This window comes from Gadus morhua, chromosome 5 (genome assembly GCF_902167405.1).
Source record: "Gadus morhua chromosome 5, gadMor3.0, whole genome shotgun sequence".
In the NCBI taxonomy this organism is placed as follows: domain Eukaryota; kingdom Metazoa; phylum Chordata; class Actinopteri; order Gadiformes; family Gadidae; genus Gadus; species Gadus morhua.
In genome coordinates this window covers 23,736,940-23,755,260 of record NC_044052.1, presented here as the reverse complement: position 1 = coordinate 23,755,260, position 18,321 = coordinate 23,736,940, and the positions used below count along the sequence as shown (strand labels likewise).

General features: G+C 49.8%; 2 protein-coding genes across 4 annotated transcripts in view; one reads left to right on the top strand and one right to left on the bottom strand.

Moving 5' to 3' along the window:
- Positions 1–13,939, top strand: part of tmem62 (transmembrane protein 62) — a 15,361-nt gene extending 1,422 nt beyond the window's left edge. The window contains exons 1-14 of one of the 3 annotated variants that reach the window (XM_030355727.1): positions 93–331; positions 451–655; positions 987–1,098; positions 1,612–1,749; positions 2,881–2,926; positions 3,755–3,896; positions 4,522–4,646; positions 6,643–6,765; positions 6,998–7,150; positions 7,924–8,083; positions 8,664–8,862; positions 9,258–9,362; positions 10,500–10,618; positions 10,849–13,939. In XM_030355727.1, the coding sequence (XP_030211587.1) occupies positions 294–331; positions 451–655; positions 987–1,098; positions 1,612–1,749; positions 2,881–2,926; positions 3,755–3,896; positions 4,522–4,646; positions 6,643–6,765; positions 6,998–7,150; positions 7,924–8,083; positions 8,664–8,862; positions 9,258–9,362; positions 10,500–10,618; positions 10,849–11,193 (2,010 nt within the window). In that variant the 5' untranslated portion in view covers positions 93–293 and the 3' untranslated portion in view covers positions 11,194–13,939. Of the gene's footprint in view, positions 1–92; positions 332–430; positions 656–986; positions 1,099–1,611; positions 1,750–2,880; positions 2,927–3,754; positions 3,897–4,521; positions 4,647–6,642; positions 6,766–6,997; positions 7,151–7,923; positions 8,084–8,663; positions 8,863–9,257; positions 9,363–10,499; positions 10,619–10,848 lie in introns of those variants that run through there. The other 2 variants (XM_030355726.1, XM_030355725.1) reach the window with 2 other exon arrangements.
- On the bottom strand, positions 13,869–18,243 carry ptgr2 (prostaglandin reductase 2). Its single transcript, XM_030355728.1, has 8 exons — positions 18,047–18,243; positions 17,793–17,911; positions 17,398–17,589; positions 16,657–16,827; positions 15,653–15,862; positions 14,901–15,110; positions 14,505–14,544; positions 13,869–14,423 (listed from the first exon to the last, which is right to left on the bottom strand). Exons 1-8 carry the CDS (start codon positions 18,081–18,083, stop codon positions 14,359–14,361), a joined length of 1,044 nt encoding a protein of 347 aa, XP_030211588.1. The 5' UTR covers positions 18,084–18,243; the 3' UTR covers positions 13,869–14,358.
- Positions 18,244–18,321: the final 78 nt, after the last annotated feature.

The following is an 18,321-nucleotide window of genomic DNA, read 5'->3' as shown; positions in this document are numbered from 1 at the left end:
TGAGGGGTAGGAAGGGTACTTCGGTTTGGAACGCAGCCCCTACAGAATGACGCTTCGCGCAAGGGCTTCTGGGACGACGCAGGCACGGATGACGTCTCGCCGTCCAACAGACCAGAGTCGGTGAGCTAGGGGGCAGCGTTGCCAGATTGGGACAGATTTTCCGTCCAATCTGGCAACCCTGGCTGTAGCGCGCTTCAGACAGGGTTGCCAGGTTGGGCGGAAAATCCGGCCCAATCTGGCAACGTTGCTAGCGGGCTAACGTGAAGGGACCGGCGGATGAAGACTGCGCCTCGATGCCTCTCTCTCGGCCGCGATGGAGGCCACAGCGACGGTCTGAGCCTCGGTTCCTAGCCATGTAGCTCGCTAAGCCAGTTCAACCAGACCCCCTAGTTAGTGTTGATGTGTGATTTATGAGTATATCCCCCCCTAGCCTCCTCTCTCCCACTACAGGAGGATGCTGAGGCTGTTCGGGGCGCTGGTCCTCCTCGGTCTGGCTCTGGCGTGGATCACCTCCTGGGTGCTGGAGAGCTACGACACCTCCTGGCACCCCAAGCGGAGCGTACAGGGACCCTCCGCCAGCGATGAGGAGGAGTCCCAGGGGAACAGTCCGCCGTTCCCGGGCGGAGAGTTTAATAATATATTCTGGTTTATACAGGTGAGGTGTCTATAGGTAGAAAGATAGATTGGTACTTTATTGATCCCCAGGGGATTCACATTGTTGTTTAAATTGTAGCCTTAGGATAACTGCTTGTTGAATGAAATTGTTGCGCCAATGGCATGGTTAATGTGTAGTGTTCAACTCAATACAGAGACCTCTTCAGAGACCTTCCCTATGACAGATTTACTGTAAAGACAAACAAACACACCAGGTGTTGTGAGCGATGATTAGGAAATGTATTGTGTTAGTCTTACTACTTGGATAAACACACAGGGTGGTTTTTAATCGTTGATAACATGATATATATTTTGTGTGTGTGTAATTCAAGGTGTCCGACATCCACATAAGCCGTTTTCATGACCCAAAGCGCATTCCCGATTTCGAGACGTTCTGCACTGACACGGTGGAAGTGATCAAACCAGCTCTTGTGCTCGCAACAGGTAATCAGTCGACCGGTTCTCCTGCCTTGTCAAACGTGGCTGAATGTATAGCAGCATATGATGCATGTCTCTCTAGTATCCTGCTATCGGTGGGTATCCTGGTGGCCCTAGTGACGAGGTGGGGCGGCAGTGGCTCCGGAGCTGGAGCGGGTTGACTGGTAGCCGGAGGGTTGCTAGTAAGATCCCCGGCTCCTCCTAGCTGAGTTTCGGGGTGTCCCTGAGCGAGACGCCTCACCCTGACTGCTCCCGACGAGCTGGCTGTCGCCCTGCGTGGCTGACACCGCCGTCAGTGTGTCAATGTGTGAATGAATTGTTGTACGTCGTTTTGGATAAAATACCTAAACCGTAATTGTAAATGTAGGTGTAAGATCTCTGTCATGGCTCCGGTTTTGAGTGTGTACCCCGATGCACGTCTCTGCTGAATGTCAATGTGTGGAGTTCCTCGACTTGAACGCTGAGGAAGAATCGACCCGCCCCGTCGTGTTCACCGTGTTCCTCCGTTGGCGTCCACAGGAGACCTGACGGACGCCAAGACGGAGAGCAAGGTGGGGTCGCTGCAGCACGAGGTGGAGTGGCAGGCCTACCACAACGTCCTGAAGCGCTCCCGCGTCCTGGAGCGCACCCGCTGGATCGACATCCGTGGAAACCACGGTGACTACCCTCGCTGTTACCCCCTGGGGGTGACTACCCTCGCTGTTACCCCCTGGGGGTGACTACCCCCGCTGTTACCCCCTGGGGGCGACTACCCTCGCTGTTACCCCCTGGGGGTGACTACCCTCGCTGTTACCCCCTGGGGGCGACTACCCTCGCTGTTACCCCCTGGGGGTGACTACCCCCGCTGTTACCCCCCTGGGGGTGACTACCCCCGCTGTTACCCCCTGGGGGTGACTACCCTCGCTGTTACCCCCTGGGGGAGGGGCCGAGTGCGTCGATCGGCACATTGATATCTACGGGGGTTTTGGTGCACCTGTTTTGGGGGCAGGTTGGAACCGTCCCATCATACCACGTGTGGATCGATCACAGATGGATTGATGTGCTCGAAATTGCCTCGTAATGACCGCTTCGCTCTATGGTTAAATAGAGGCTCGTTAATAGAACAGGAAAAAAGTAGGACGCATGTATATATGCATATAACATGTAATATTTAATATCCCAATTGGGCTATATTGACATTGAACTGAATGATCCTTTAAAGAAATGGAGGCACAATTCTTGTTTTTCAAACAAACATATTTCACCGATATCAAACGTCATCATAAAGCCTACATTTGGATCCAAAAACGATTGCATGACAATATGCAGAATGGAGTAGTATTGGTCTTCCTGACTTCAGTATCTCTGAAGCAGGATAACGAACCGTAATACGGAGTGATCTCTCTCCCAGCCGTGGCAGGAAGCTGCCCCAGCGGCCCAGTCCTCTGATTGGATTGTGAGCGATTAGATGTTAGACAGGACAAACCACAAGACATTTGTGCAGAGCAAAAAAAAAATCAACATGATATCCGATCTGCCATTTTTTCTACCAACAGATATTGACTTGATCTCGATCACAGCTGTTGCATATTTGACCTGCTGCAACTTGATCAATTTGGACCAAAATGGGAAAAGCACACCAGGAAATGATATCCTGTAATTTAATCAGAAGACAAATTCAGAGGATCACCTGCTTGTGTTTTCCACCTGGCCTGGTTTGTCTGTGATTGAGTAGGAAGTCCAGCTTCACGCACACGACAGTGTACAGGCCGGTCGACATCACAGATGTTTTTTTTTTTTCTTCCACAGATGCGTTTAACATCATCTCACTGGACAGTGTCAACAACTACTACAGGTTAGTAGTGGTTCTTGAATGTACGATGTTTGTCATGTAAAAGAAGGACACGGCTGATTTTCAAGTCCAGTTCTGCATGTTTCTAAGTGACAAGAAGCACATTCTTTGGTCAATGTAAGCAGTGAGGCAGGGGGCTTGCGTGTCTGTCACGTAATCAAGAAACAGACTTAAGTTGCATTTATCCAATTCACACAATAAGATGAAAATGCAAGCACAATTTAACCTCTCCTGCGTTTTGACGCAGATTATGTTTTATTTTTCGGCTGTCAGGACTCGAGACTCTCAATGACGATTTATGTCCTGGCTTTGCAATGTTCTGCAATGCTGTGGTCGTTTTCTGTGGGATTTCCCTCGATACTCACTTCTCATTTGTTCCGACCGTAGAGGAGGTGTCAGACTAGACATGTTTGTTACCCCGGGCCTCTTCGACCATGTTGAAAGATGTGACCTGTATAACAGTAGATTGTGATTAGTGAGTGGGTGGTGGCGCCTGCTATGACACGATCCTGGTGCACAAGAAGGTTATAATACTAACAGTCAACTAACAGTCAACCAAAGATTTTCAACGATTGGTTAGTGATGGTAAAATAGGGTTCGGGTTAGAATTGATGCCATGCCATCATGCTTATGAACATTACAGCAAAGTGAATCAACCAGTTTCTGTACAGCAGCATCCTGAACCTTTTCATGATGTCCTTGCTGTTCTGAGGGCTCAGGTTCCCCTATAACGAGGGTTAGGGTTAGGGTCAGGGTCTCTGAAGGGCCGAGGGCCTCTGAAGTCCTTTGAGACTAATTTGACACCCAGCCTCTTTTCTCTTCCTCCACCAGGAAGTATTCGGCCAATCAGAAGGTGGGCTCGTTCCATTATGTCCACCAGACTCCGTTTGGGAACTACTCGTTCGTCTGTGCTGATGCCACGCTCACGCCCGGACCCAAGAGACCCTACAACTTCTTCGGCATTCTGGACCAGGTGATGGGTCCACCTTTTGTTACCTTGGAAACGGGACCCACTGCCGGTCAACTCCCTCGTTAGGTCAAAGAGGGGGTATGTTTACCTCATTAGCCTAACGATGACGACGGAGTCAGTAAAACAACATCCTTGCTGCCACATCGTTAGTCCGATCTCAAGGATCAAGGAACAGATTGCCAATTAGACGAGGTATTAGGGTGCGGTCTACACACTGATCGAGAGAGTTTCATGCAACAGTAGGAGCACTGCGTTACTACCAGCACTACGGTGTCAGGAATGCAATCCACACCCACTTGGAGACGCAACCGCAAACAAACAAAACCGTTGCTTAATGTAGTATACACAACAACAACAACAACAACAACAACAACAACAACAACAACCATCACAAATAATGGATTGAATGAAATGAGGGATTTAATTATTGATTGAATACTACATCCACCAGTATGTAGCACCCACTTGGGTGCTACACACAAAGAGGAAATGATGCATTACATCCCCTCTTTTAACAGCCGTCGCTATCGGTTACTGCCACGCCCCCCGGCTAATGCACCGTCCCTGGTAATTAATGACCCCCCGCCCCCCCCCCCCCCCCCCCCCCCCCCCCCCCCTCCGGGTTCAGACCCAGATGGACCTACTGACGGCGTTCCGGGAGGAGAGCCGCAGCAGTAACCAGTCGGTGTGGTTCGGCCACTACACCACCTCCACCGTCATCTCCCCCGCGCCCGGCCTCCGGGACCTCATGAGGTAGGGGGGTGTGTGTGTGTGTGTGTGTGTGTGTGGGGGTGGGGGTGGGGGTGTGTGGGGGTGGGGGTCTATGAATATGGAGTGTGTCTCTGATGCGGCACTAGACTGCTTTGCTTCCCCTGTGTTTTATCGCCGTAACTCGTGGGGCTGATTAGTGGTTGCTGTGGTTACGCAGGTGCTGCGGTCATGTGACTTCAGTCAGGCCCAATTCCAAATCATTGTTCCCCATTTCCAGATTTATGAGGAATTATCTTCTTTCCTTAAAGATCTCCTATTATAGTACTTTTCTGGTCTTAATTTCTTATTAATGACTCCTATTAATAAGAAAGCACAAAAAACAATGTCGTTTTTTCGGGAAACTCTTCCTCTCATCTGGGCGCTTTCAGCCTTCTCTGTCAACACTCGGCTTCGTCCCCCTCTGCCCCCTCGCCCCCCTCCTGCCGACCCCACTCCGTTGTGATTGGCTACCTTCCGGAAGAGCATGCTGCAGCATTACCATACATGGACAATCCGGATTGTTCTACGTAGATAAGTCCCGAAAAATTGGCGACCGGCGTCCCGAGTGTTTAGCGCTCTGCACAGCCCCCCCAGACCGTCAGCAGGGAACACGTCTAAATGCATGTACGTCATTATTTGACACTTTAGTACGGTTAAACATGACTATAAATCATTATAACAACGTTTATAGGTCATACAAGTTGAAAAAGCATAATGGGTGCTCTTTAAATAACAGACTTTGTGGGAAGTGACTGCGGGTGGGTGGTGCTTCACACATTCACACATCATAAATAGTCCATCAGGTGTGATCATCTCACACACACACACACACATACACACCAGGGATGAAAAATGAACACCCGCGACACACCATTTGCGGGTGGATTTGTATGGAGGCGGGGGAATTGTGTCACTTCACCCGCCACTGTGTCGGGTAATACTTTCCAGTCCGGTCCGATCAAATTTGCATATTTAATACATTCGTCATACGGCGCTGCACAGTTCCATTACCGCCAACATCCAGCCCCCTTCTTCTTCTACGCCTCTTTTGCTGAACTGCGAATGTCAACATCCGGGATAATATACCGGTAACCATAGAGATAATATGCCGGTATCAACATTCGGTATAGTATGCTAGGCTAATTATTGACATACAAAGAAAGAACTACTAGAGAAAGAAATGTAATGTATTCTGACGTTCTTCAATGTGTCTTGCACTTATTAAGTCAGTGTTTCTTGTTCTTGTTTCTTCATGGTCTGTTTTCGAATGTTTAATTTCGAATGCATAGGCAGAGTATGAGTCTTCCTATACCGAGAGGATTCATCTGTTGCATTATAGGGGCAGACTTCATTATACATCTGGCTGAATTGAAGAAATTAAAAGGCCAGTGCACTGAAAAACCAATGTTCCTATTGACTTATGATGGAGTAGCCATGCATGTTGTTTTATTGTTAATGTGTCAATTTTTTTTTTATTGAAAATACTTTGTATAGATGAATTATCCCCAAACTTGTCATCGTAACACCTTTGAAATAAACATGACTTAACATGGCAGATACCTGTGTATCGTTTATCATATGCGGTCAGAGTGTAAAATTTTTAACTCAGTTCCTTGGTAGCCCCTACTTACAGTAAAAATCACTTCTGATGGAAAAAACTATGTGCAAGAAAAACACTTTTCTTATCTATTGTTACTATCATATTGTTTACAATGTACGCATATATTTAAAAAAAATATTGCGTAAAAAGTGGTTGGTAAAAAAGATGAGTGGCAGGTAGATTTTTAAATCTACCAGCCACAGGGGCTGGTGGGCAAAAAAGTGAATTTCCATCTCTGACACACACACACACACACACACACACACACACACACACACACACACACACACACACACACACACACACACACAGCTTGAGTACCTTAAAAGGCGTCTCTATAAATACAATGTATTAATGCATTCCTATTGTGTAGCTAATTGTGTGTGTGTGTGTGTGTAGCTCTGCGGTTGCATACCTGTGCGGTCACCTGCACACCCTGGGGGGTCTGATGCCGGTGCTGCACAGCCGCCACCCCAAGGGCACCCTGGAGCTGGAGCTGGGCGACTGGATGGACAACCGCAGGTCGCACACAGCGCACGCTTGTTATTGTTCAATTTGACTTAAAAAAATGTTTTTAGATATTTTTTTATTTTTTTTAAATGTATCTGTAATTTTTTTTTTTAATTATGCATATAAATATATCTATTATTTTTGTATGTTTTTATCTGTGTATATATATATATATATATATATATATATATTAGGATTCCAATATGATACTTGTTCTGTATCGCTGTGTGTGTCCCCCCTGCAGATATCGAGTGCTGGCCTTCGACCACGACCTGCTCAGCTTCTCCGACCTCACCTTCCAGCGCTGGCCTGCAGTACTCATCACCAACCCCAAGGAGGCGCAGTACCTGCACCCCCGGGAGCCCGTAGGCCGGATCCGGAGCTCCACGCACATCAGGTGCAGTGCAGCAGCTCAGAGTCCCCCCAGGAGGGCGCCCTGTGGCGCCGCCGCCCCCCCGGGCCACAGGGAACGCCTACCTCCCTTCCTTCCTTCCTCCTTTCCTTCCTTCCTTCCTTCCTTCCTTCCTTCCTTCCTTCCTTCCTTCCTTCCTTCCACTTCTATCTCCCCTCTTTCCTTTCTCTGTGTTCTAGCTTCCTTGGTTCGTCCCCTTTTTTCTTCCCTCCCTCCCTCCCCCTCCATCCCTCCCTCCCTCCCTCCCCCTCCATCCCTCCCCTCCCTCCCCCTCCCTCCCTCCCTCCCTCCCCCTCCCTCTCCCTCCCTCCCTCCCCCCCCCCCCCCCCCCCCCCCCCCCCCCCCAGCACACCACCATTCTCCCAGGGTCCGCTACACAGCTGAACAACAACAAGGTCACCTTACAGAGCATATAGTCATCATAAATCGTTTAAAAAAACAAGACCATGTGGAAAAAAAAAAAAACAATAATAATAATAATAATAAAAAAAAAAATAAACATAATAAATAAAAAAAATGTAAGTTGTAAGTTGTTGAGTAAGTTGTGTTGACCTCAAGCTGAGCTACAGGGAATGAATCACCTCTTTAGGAGACCTTAAAGCACCTCAAGGTATATATTGCAATTGCTGTATGAAAGGTGCTCTATAAATACAGTATAACTTGCCTACTATTGTCTTATCCAAAGCACCTCATCTGCTGTATCCAAGCAACAGAACCTTATTCAGACTAACGGTGTGTGTCCCCCCCCCGCCCTGCAGAGTCCTGGCGTTCTCAGACGCCGCCATCACTGCCGTGGAGGTCAGCGTGGACGGCGAGGCCCTGGGGCCGGGCCGGTCGGCGGGGGGCCCGCTCTACGTGCTGCCCTGGGAGCCCGCGCGCTACGAGGGGGGGCTTCACACCATCAGCGTCCGGGTAGAGGTGGGTCGCCCGCCGCTCGGCTGACGATGGCCGACCGGTACCGGTCTGCTCGCTGACGTGTTGTCCTGTATGTGTGCACGTCCGGTATGGCCCCGTTGTGCTCCTGACCCCCCCTGGAAGGACGGACCCCCGCTCTGGGTCCCTTCTCAGGATGTCTTCCTCGCTGATTAAGGGGGTTGTCTCTTGCCTTTGTGGGGGCTTTGGTCAGGAGGGTGTCATAAGTGTTTGACCTGTTAAGCCCTCTGAGACTGTAATGGTGATGAGGAGATAAACAAATACAATACAATCGACCGACGCTAAGATGGAGGACATTGAGCCCTGCCTGGGAGGATAGGGCTCTATCTTGTCTGTTATTTATTCATGTTTCTTTTAATAGGAAAGGTTTTTTGGTCGTGCTTTAAACTTTTAATTCCTGTTTGTTGTCAAACTATTGAGGAGTTCATTATTGCATGGAATCAAAATTGCTTAACACTCTGTTTTCAATTTAACAAATGCAAGACTTATTGTGTGTGTCTGTGCGCGTGTGCGTGTCTGTCTGTCTGTCTGTCTGTCTGTCTGCCCCCCCCCCCCCCCCCCCCAGGACCAGGAGGGCCGCTGGTCGGTGGTGGAGCAGCGGTTCACCCTGGAGCGCGGCCTGGCCCCGGGCTTCAGCCTGGCCCAGTCCTTCATCCTGCTCACCGACCACTACCTCCTGGCCCGTGCCGCCTTCCTGGTGGCCGTGCTGCTCAACGTGGGCACGCTGCTGCTCTACCGCTTCCTGCTCGTTCCCCCGGGCAGAGGTGAGGGGGAGGGGGAGGGGGGGGGGGGGAGGAGAGTCCGTCGTAGAAGTGTTCGTTACCCGTCGGGACAAACACGTCCGTGTCTAAAACGAATCCCATCAGATCCCATCGGCGTTAGCATTAGCATCATTAGCAGTATTAGCATTGTCACTATACTGTTTTTAGCCACATTAGCACTGCTTGCGTTACAATCACCTTTAGCATCGGTTTATGGACTCTCTTTGTAACCCTCGTTTCAACGTCATTCACTCGTGGTTGTGAAAGAAAGTGCAGCACCATGAGGTCTACTGTGTCTTGACCAAGGCGCCGTGTGTGTTGTTTTGCCTCCATGTATAGATTTAACTGATTGATAGTAATAATTATATATACATTCTAATTCTGTGTCCTGTCTGCAGCGACCGTGGGCCTGTTGGCTCCGGTGAAGATGTCTCTGCACCTGCTCAGTAAAACAGACTTCTTCTACTACTCCCTGCTGCTCTTCAACCTGTGCACTGCCTTCGGTGAGTCCGCTGGCCCGGTACCCCCCCCACTCACACCGCCCCCCCCGACCGGCCACGAGTGGCGTCGGTCAGGTCTTTAAGAGTCCGACAGCACCCTGGTGTGATGTAGAGTGTTGATACAGAGAGTATCGAGAAAACTCAAATATTCCACGGGATGATCAGTTCTCTTTAGATAGTGGAAGACCAAAGGCAGAGCCGATCAGATTAGCACCGTGTGACCACGGAGGATGTAGCGTGTTGTCGGTTAGAAGAGCCCAGTGCGTGGGAACACTCTGGGCCTCCTGGCACCAAGTCAAAGGAAACGTGTCCCTTCTCAACCTGGAGGCTGTTTACCGATCAGTGAGTGATCGGAACACTGATAAGGTCCGGCGCTGAGTGAGAACGCCGTCGCCATCAACGGCGAAATGGAGAGCCCAGTTTAAAAAAAAATAGACTGGGGCAGTTAGGGGCCCGACTGTGACGCAAAACGTTGAAAAAAGCCGAAAGAAACGTCCCTGCCCCCCCACAAGCCCCTCTGCCACAGGCTTGACCTGTCAGGCTGTCTGTTATGGTGTCCGACCCTCTGTCTGCCTGCTGTCTGACCCTCTGTCTGCCCGCTGTCTGACCCTCTGTCTGCCTGCTGTCTGACCCTCTGTCTGCCTGCTGTCTGACCCTCTGTCTGCCCGCTGTCTGACCCTCTGTCTGCCTGCTGTCTGACCCTCTGTCTGCCCGCTGTCTGACCCTCTGTCTGCCCGCTGTCTGACCCTCTGTCTGCCTGCTGTCTGACCCTCTGTCTGCCCGCTGTCTGACCCTCTGTCTGCCTGCTGTCTGACCCTCTGTCTGCCCACGGTCCGTCCGTCCGTCTGCCCGCTGTCCGTCCGTCCGTCTGCCTGCTGTCTGACCCTCCGTCTGCCCGCGGTCTGTCCGTCCGTCTGCCCGCGGTCCGTCCGTCCGTCTGCCTGCTGTCTGACCCTCTGTCTGCCCGCGGTCCGTCCGTCCGTCTGCCCGCTGTCCGTCCGTCCGTCCGTCTGCCTGCTGTCTGACCCTCTGTCTGCCCGCGGTCCGTCCGTCCGTCTGCCCGCGGTCCGTCCGTCCGTCTGCCTGCTGTCTGACCCTCCGTCTCCCGCGGTCCGTCCGTCCGTCTCCCTCTGTCTCCAGGGCCGTGGTTCGTGGGGGAGCTGATCGACGGCCACAGCGGCGCCTGCTTCGCCTTCGGCCTGGTGATCGACGGCCACTTCCTGGAGGGCAGCCTGACCTACGTGGTCGGCGTGGTGCAGGTAGGAGACGCAGGGCCTCTCCTTATGTATTCATCCATCCTTTTGTCCAAAGTGACTCGTAGTAAATAAAACCTCTCGCACGCCTCATGGTCGACCGAGGACATCCGGTTATCGCTATGGAGATAACCAGATGCCCAAACGTGGAGGAACAACCGACACCGTCAGGCAGACCATAATATGCACAAAAAAAGAATTGCTAAAGCTTCCTCTAAACGACGCCCCTCCACCAGATGGCGTTCTACAACACGCCCCTCACCTGCTACGTCTGCTGGAGCCTGCACCAGCGTCACCGCGGCAACACCTTCCGCTCCCACCTGCTGCCGTCGCGGCGGCAGGGCTGGTGCTCCGGGGTCGCGGCGCTGGCCGTCAACCTGGGCATGCTGCTGCTGCTGGCCTGGCAGGCGTACTCCTGCGGCTTCCTGCTGGAGACCTACGGCGCCGTGGCCCTGCTGCTGTCGCCCGTCCGCTCCTGGGCGCTGGCGCTGGGGCTGCTGCTGGTGTACCGCGCCTGGACCGGCCCGGCCCCCCGCCTCCGGGACCCCCACCACGACAAGGTCGCCCCCACGCGCTCCTGACAGCAGCGCGCCGCTACGTCCTGTCTGGTCCTTCTTCTTCTCCTCCTCCTCTTCCTCTTCCTCCTCCTCCTCCTCCTCCTCCTCCTCCTCCCCTCTAAGCCTGACACACATGCCGTCACTCGCCATCACTTCATCACCTCCGCACACGCCGGCCTATGTCTCCCTTCTCTCCCCCCTCCCTTCTCTCCCGTCTCCCTTCTCTCCTGTCTCCCTTCTCTCCCCCCTCCCGTCTCCTCCTCCCTCCCTCCTCCCTCTTTCCATCACCTGAACTCTTTGCTGGTCTTGTTTTAATATGCATGTCACCGTATCACAGCTCTGAGCACATCCCTGCTCCACTGTCTCAGCAGATGTCTTTTCAAAAGTGAAAGAGAATGAACACGACCCCGTCGCACTTCACCGCCCCCGACTCAAAGACTCCCGGCATCATTTATAGCTTTTTCTTTTTGCATCGCGTCAACCAATGTTTACGTAACCTAATGAGCCCTAGCAGTTTATGGGGATGCATTGCCCTGGGAACGTGCATAACCACTGCCAAAGAAGTAATAATTAAGAAATTGTTGTTTCTTCTCAAAAATTCCCTCCTCCACCCCCTTCCCTCGAGCGCACGTGTTTACCGCCCAAATCCAACCTACCGACGCGCCCTTATACCAGGAAGCTCTGCTCTTTGAAGCTCTGGCTGGCTGAGAGCAGGGGAGTCCTCGCTGAAAGGACCCCTAGATTAGTAGTCCCTCCTGCACAGAGCTCCACTGCCACTCTGCCACAGTCATCCTCCAAGATTAACACCACAGAGCTCTCAGTGAAAGAAACTAACCTGCGTGCGCGTGTGTGTGTGTGTGTGTCAGTGTGTGTGTCAGTGTGTGTGTCAGTGTGTGTGTGTGTGCGCGTGTTTGTCACTGCTATCGTAACAATAACAAACAAAAGGGAAGAACGCTAAGCTAACATTTCTGGGGGCGCATGAGGTATTTTTTTTCTTTCAAGAACAGACCGACGCTCCCAGTTGTACTTCAGGAATCTTTACTGGTATTTTATACATCTTGGTAGCTCAACGAAACCGCGACGGAGCAATACCGCGACCTCACAGCGCTGCCGTCGTACGATCCCGTTGATTATGCATCGATTGTATCGGTGTGCCGTTGATCGTCCTCCCGTTAAATGATTATCCGCCACATTATCGTCGTTAAACCCGTACTCGTGTGATCCTCGTCGCCGGGGGGCCGGTACACCAAGTCCCGCGGTGGTAGATTCCCCCGTCGGCCTTCTGAGGTCGATTCCCCAAAGTGTTCCTATAGTTGAGGATGTGAATGACATCCGTCTAACAGGTACGTGGTTTGTTCTGTCCGTCAGTAAAGAGGACTATTAGTTACCGTCTAGCAGTAAAAAAAGAGTCATTGATTGAGCCACAGAGTGGTTTAAAACACTCTTAACGAAGAAAAGAAGCATGCAACAGTCTGAATGTGATATGGGGGCTGCAGCCACACCTGTTGAGTATAGCGGGGTGTTCTGGCGGCCTGTTAGGATGCGTACCCTCTCTTTGGACTCAGAACGAAGTCGCAGAATTCAACCTGAAGGCCTCACAGTTTTATCCAAACGGTTGCCTTTTCTTCGGGGTGGCTGCTACCGGTCGTATCGGTAATCATAAGCATTTCAAAGTTTGGGTTCAGACGATCGTACTCCTGGCTAAAGGCATCATGGGTAATCCAAGCCACGGCCCATAGTTTGCACCCCAAGAATGTCAAGTAGGATTTCGGACACGCAACTCTTGCCTACAACACAATATGTAAGGAGATTCAAATCGTATGGGCCTTATTCAGCCAGGGGCTGGACACTAGCTGGGTGGTTGAACTGAATGTGGAACAAAGGACAAAATGTAATGCCCAATGAAGGAATTGATTGAACCAGTTTCTGTATTACAATTTTTTTGCGTGAAGTATCCCATCATTACTTTTATTAAGGAGATGGACGTAGTTAATGCACTGAATCTCTCCGTGTGTCACTCGGAGTAGGCAAGGGGTCACTAGCAGGGTCTATAAGAGTACAGACCCTGCTAGCAAACCTCCCATCAGGTTGTTGTCATGGCCCAGAATACCTAGCCTGGCGCAACGAGCTGCTCAAACGAGTGATAAGGATTATTTTGAGAGAGTTTAATTAAATGTAATTCATGGTGTGTATTACACACATCGATTATTTATTGTTACCCGATTATCATGTATGATCTAACTATGTGACACGTCCACTAGGGGGCGATACAGGGCAGATTCGGTGGTTGAATGACTTGTATTCTTTCCTCAGCTTTGCAATATTTTACCGATGTTATTTGTTTTTTGAATGCATGGGATTGTAATTAGTTTTATTTTGCGTAAGAGTACAAAAAAATTACAAGTTGAACTTGCCAGTATCATCGCCGCCTCCCAAAATCAACTCAATGACTGTGGGAACTGTTCAGAAAGTGGTTGTAATCATGCTGCACATTTGATTAATTATCGCAGGATAATGGGACTGATGTTTTTGCTCTGTTATAATCATTTTTGCTCTGTTGTACACATCATATTTGATGTACTGCTGTTTCAATTATTCCTCTACTTCCCCTGTGGTAATAATAGTATTATAGTATATAAAGTATACGGATGAATCGATGAAATGAAACCTGCCACATCTTTTCATTGTGACAAATGAAATGAATTGAAATCAAGTTTTTATTTTGTAAATGGTTTATAGTGCTGTGAAATAAACTGTTCATGACGGGAAACAGTGTGGATGTGTTCTTCTTGGATAATGACAATGGACTTGACAGGTGTGTATCACAATGACATTGTTAAATACATTACTAGGTTACACAGAACAGGAAACAACTCACATCCTTGTAACTCTACAAGTGAGAGAGGCTCACTGGACTTTGCCCCGTCTACAACACTAAAACTAAAATAGACTTCAGATATTGTAGCTCAAGTTATTGTCCTTCATTTCTCTTACAAAGAACTGAAACTGAATTCAAAACAATGATTACAGCTGTGTGATTTCATTTTAAGATGAGGGTTCAAGTTAATCTCACATTTTTAGATCAGTGGTACATGTGTACAAATCTATATCAAGGCCACGAGAGGTGGAGCCATTTTCATCAAAACCTTTCATGAGAATGGTTGGTTGCTGTGGCTACATCGATTTCCTTCAATCCGATACCTTTATGATTTGTTTGCCGATGTTCCCGCCTTCCATCATGGAGCAGAATGCCACTGAATCGAAACAAAGAAAAAAAACAATGTAGCTCCAGCTGAATAAAACTTAAATGAAACGAAGGAAGAACCACAACATACCTCCCATGTTCTCTAAGCCGTCCACCACCGTCTCCCGAACCTAAACCGAAATAAAGACGAAAGATGAATAAGACGGATTAAATCTTTCTTTGGACGCTTATTATGAATATACATTTATTAAAATAGTGTATGTTCGCATAAATGTGTTGAACGTAATGCTTTGCCTATATGCTATAAGTTGAATCTTTTAAATATAACATGTTGCATAGTCTGCCAGACCATCAATCTACTGCACACACACTGTATGAGCAGGCGACGAATGTTAAAACACAATTGTTAGTGTGCATGCTGATGCGTGTGTGTGTGATTGTGCACGTGTGTGTGTGATTGTGCACGTGTGTGTGTGAGTGATTGTGTGTGTGTGTGTGCGTGCGTGTGTGTGTGTGTCTGTCCCACCTTGAGCTGGCCCGACCGGACCCATGTGCTGAGCTGCAGCAGCGCTGCGTCCATCTGGTCCATGTAGCTCAGCACGGTGAAGCGCTCGCGCGTGATGCCCTGGCGGAGGAGGGTCTCCTGGGTGCGGGGGTCCAGGGGGGGGGGGTACGGCACGTCCTTGTTGTACTGGGAGATCTGGCCGCACAGGACCACATGGCCCCCACTGTTCATCTGGGGATGGGGGGGGGAGGGATCGCTGAAGCTCACCGGCAGCAGGCCGAACAGAGCCTAGAGCCAGTGTTCGGTCTGACACAATACTTACACACAATACTTACACACAATACTTACACACAATACACTTTTCTTTGTTTTTGGTGAAAAATACAAAAACACTAATATTCGTTTTTTACATTTCAAAATATAGAGAATCTAGAATGTAGAGCGCGTATCCACAGGTCATTTATTTGATTACTATTACTATGTACCACAGCAAATGTGCATCCCATTTCTCCTTGAAGAAACACCAGATTGTAACATATAATATATAAATCAATATAATATTATATATGTCATCAATTCTATTTAACAGTTGAGGTTGACGCTCTTATTCAAACCACTCACAGCCAGCTGTGGCCTCGTGTCATTAGTCCGGGTCAGGGTTACCCGGCGTCTCACTCAGGGTTTGAACCCGGACCCTTTTGGCTGGGGGGGGGTCACACACCCTGACCCCCTAGACTACCCTCCCGCCCTGTGAAACCCCCCCGGGCGTATACCTGCGATATGACCGCGTCACTGATGGCTCCGCCCACGTTGTCGAAGTAGACGTCGACGCCGTCGGGGCAGCACTCCTTCAGGCGGGCGTCCACGTCGTCACGGCGATAGTTAATGGCGGCCGTGAAGCCCAGCTCGTCCACCAGGGCGGCGCACTTCTCCCGCGAGCCACAGACCCCCAGTACCCGGGAGCAGCCGTCCAGACGGCCCACCTGGGGGAGGACACGCTGGCCACTTCACTCTTTTGTTATTGTTTATATATATGCTGTACATACATGTATAAGTGTATATCTGTGTATTTACTGTACATATTCTAGTTTTATTTAAACTATTTAAACTAGTTTATACTTCTTACTCTTTTTACTCTTATCTTATAATATTTTTTATTTTATAATATTTTATTTAATTTTTTATATTACTGCATTGTTAAGGAGAGCTTGGGACACACACATTTCATTGCTAGCTATGACTGCTTTGCCTCGAAAGTTTTGCATTACACAATAAAATAACTTGAACTGCATGCTTCCTCCTAACAGCGGCGTTCTACCACAGACAGACCAACAGTAAAGCACCGGCCCTCAGACGGTATTCCCACCTTCTGATTCCTCAAGGACAGGTTAAAACATTCGCTGTTTTAACATTCCCTCTTCCATGCTCGGAGATGCAAATCTTAAATATGCATTTTCCTATTTTTCAATTTTATTTTTTACAACTCCAGTAAAAGTTTTGCCAAATGTAATTTCACTGCACCATCTTACAGAGGGTCACAAAAAAGGAACATGAAGAACTAATCAGCCTCTGTGTTGGTGAAGTCCTGGTCCACCTTGTGGAGCCGTCCAGTGTTTACCTGTCCAGCGTTTACCTGTGGAGGTGTCCAGTGTTTAACTGTCCAGTGTTTACCTGTGGAGGTGTCCAGTGTTTACCTGTCCAGTGCTTACCTGTCCAGTGTTTACCTGTGGAGGTGTCCAGTGTTTACCTGTCCAGTGTTTACCTGTCCAGTGCTTACCTGTCCAGCGATGGATCCACAGGCGCCAGCCGCCCCGCTGACCACCAGGGTCTGGTTGGCCCCCTGGGTCACATGACCCTTCTCCCGGATTCCCAGTAAGGCGGTGAGGCCCGTCAATCCCACCGCACCCAGCAGGTGGGACAGGTGGCCGTCCACCAGCTGGGGGTCCATCTGACATACAAACACTGTTATACAGGTACAATAATAAAAGAACACAATAATAATACTATTATATGTGTGTGTGTGTGTGAGTGAGTAGGGCTTAATAAAAACAACACCCAATCATTCGTACTGTTTACTACTATTCTGTTAATCACCAGACGCTTCTGTCCACAGTGACTCACGCTACTTCAGCCACAGCTCGTTACGGAGCGGGTATGGGTCAGGGCATCCCACTCAGGGACGCGGGGGATCAAACCCAGTACCTCTCGGCTGAGAGTCGAACCTAGAGCCACTACTATTCAGTGTGGCAGTCCCCACCCTCTGGAACTCTCTCCCCCCTGACATCCGAAATGCCTCATCCCTGGCCTCCTTCAAAACACTCCCCAAAACCCTCCTCTTCAAACGCGCCTACTGCCTGTGATACCCCCGCCTCTTCTTTGTCTGTTCGTCTCTGTGTGACATTTCTGATTTAGTTTGTTTGTTTTCTATGTTCCACCCCATGTTGTAAAGCGTCCTTGAGTTTTGAAAGGCGCTATATCAATCCAATTTACTATTATTAGTATTACTACCCCACCTTACCTTCTGCAGGGCGCTCCCCTTGAGCACGCCGTGCGTGGCCCAGGGCCAGTTGAAGCAGGTGACCACGTCCCCCGGGGCCAGTCCGTCCCAGCGGCTAGCCTCGACCCGCCCGACCCCCCCGCCGTCCGCCACCTCCGACAGCCTCCACGGGGTTAGGTACCCGGCGCCGGTGTCCTCGTTCATACGACATCTCTAAGAGGAGGAGCGAGAAGAAGTAACACGATAGAAGGCGATTTACATGTGGGTGATTTCGTTGTGGAGGTGCACGGTGATTAGAACATCACAGCCATCACCATCGACCCTCTGTTGACATCACACCCGGGAGTGGACAGCCAGATGGACAGTTTTGATTAGCGGAGGAATAACCACGCACACTAAATGTCTGATCTATGTACCATGTAGGGGTCCACCGACAGGTAGAGCGTCCGGACGAGGACCTCTCCTTCGTTCAGGTCAGGCTGCAGACTCGTGTCCTCCAGTCGGAAGTTCTCGGGAACAGGAGCTCCATTGTTACCTTGATGATACATAAATAAGACTTGCATTATCTTATTATACTGAATGAGTTACATGATGTGCATACAAGCATAACTTGTGTTATCAAATTTGAGTTTAGAGAAAACGGCGGCGATAATATCGCGGGACTACATACCGGGACGGGAGTTGAAAAGTATTCTTTGCACATGCATGTCGAACCGAGAATAACATAAACTGTAATTAACTGTACTGTCATAAATCTGATCTTAAGAAGCTCATTGAACCCTTTCTGGTGAAACTCCTGCTCTGCTGGTCTGTTCGACTCTAGAGTGCCCCCTTCAGTCTGGGTGCTGGACTGCTGCGGAGGAAGCGTTGATGCACCAGAATTGGGACGCGGCCCTAAACCAGTGTCTACGTGAGGCGCGCGCATCAGGAGTCATTCCATTAAAG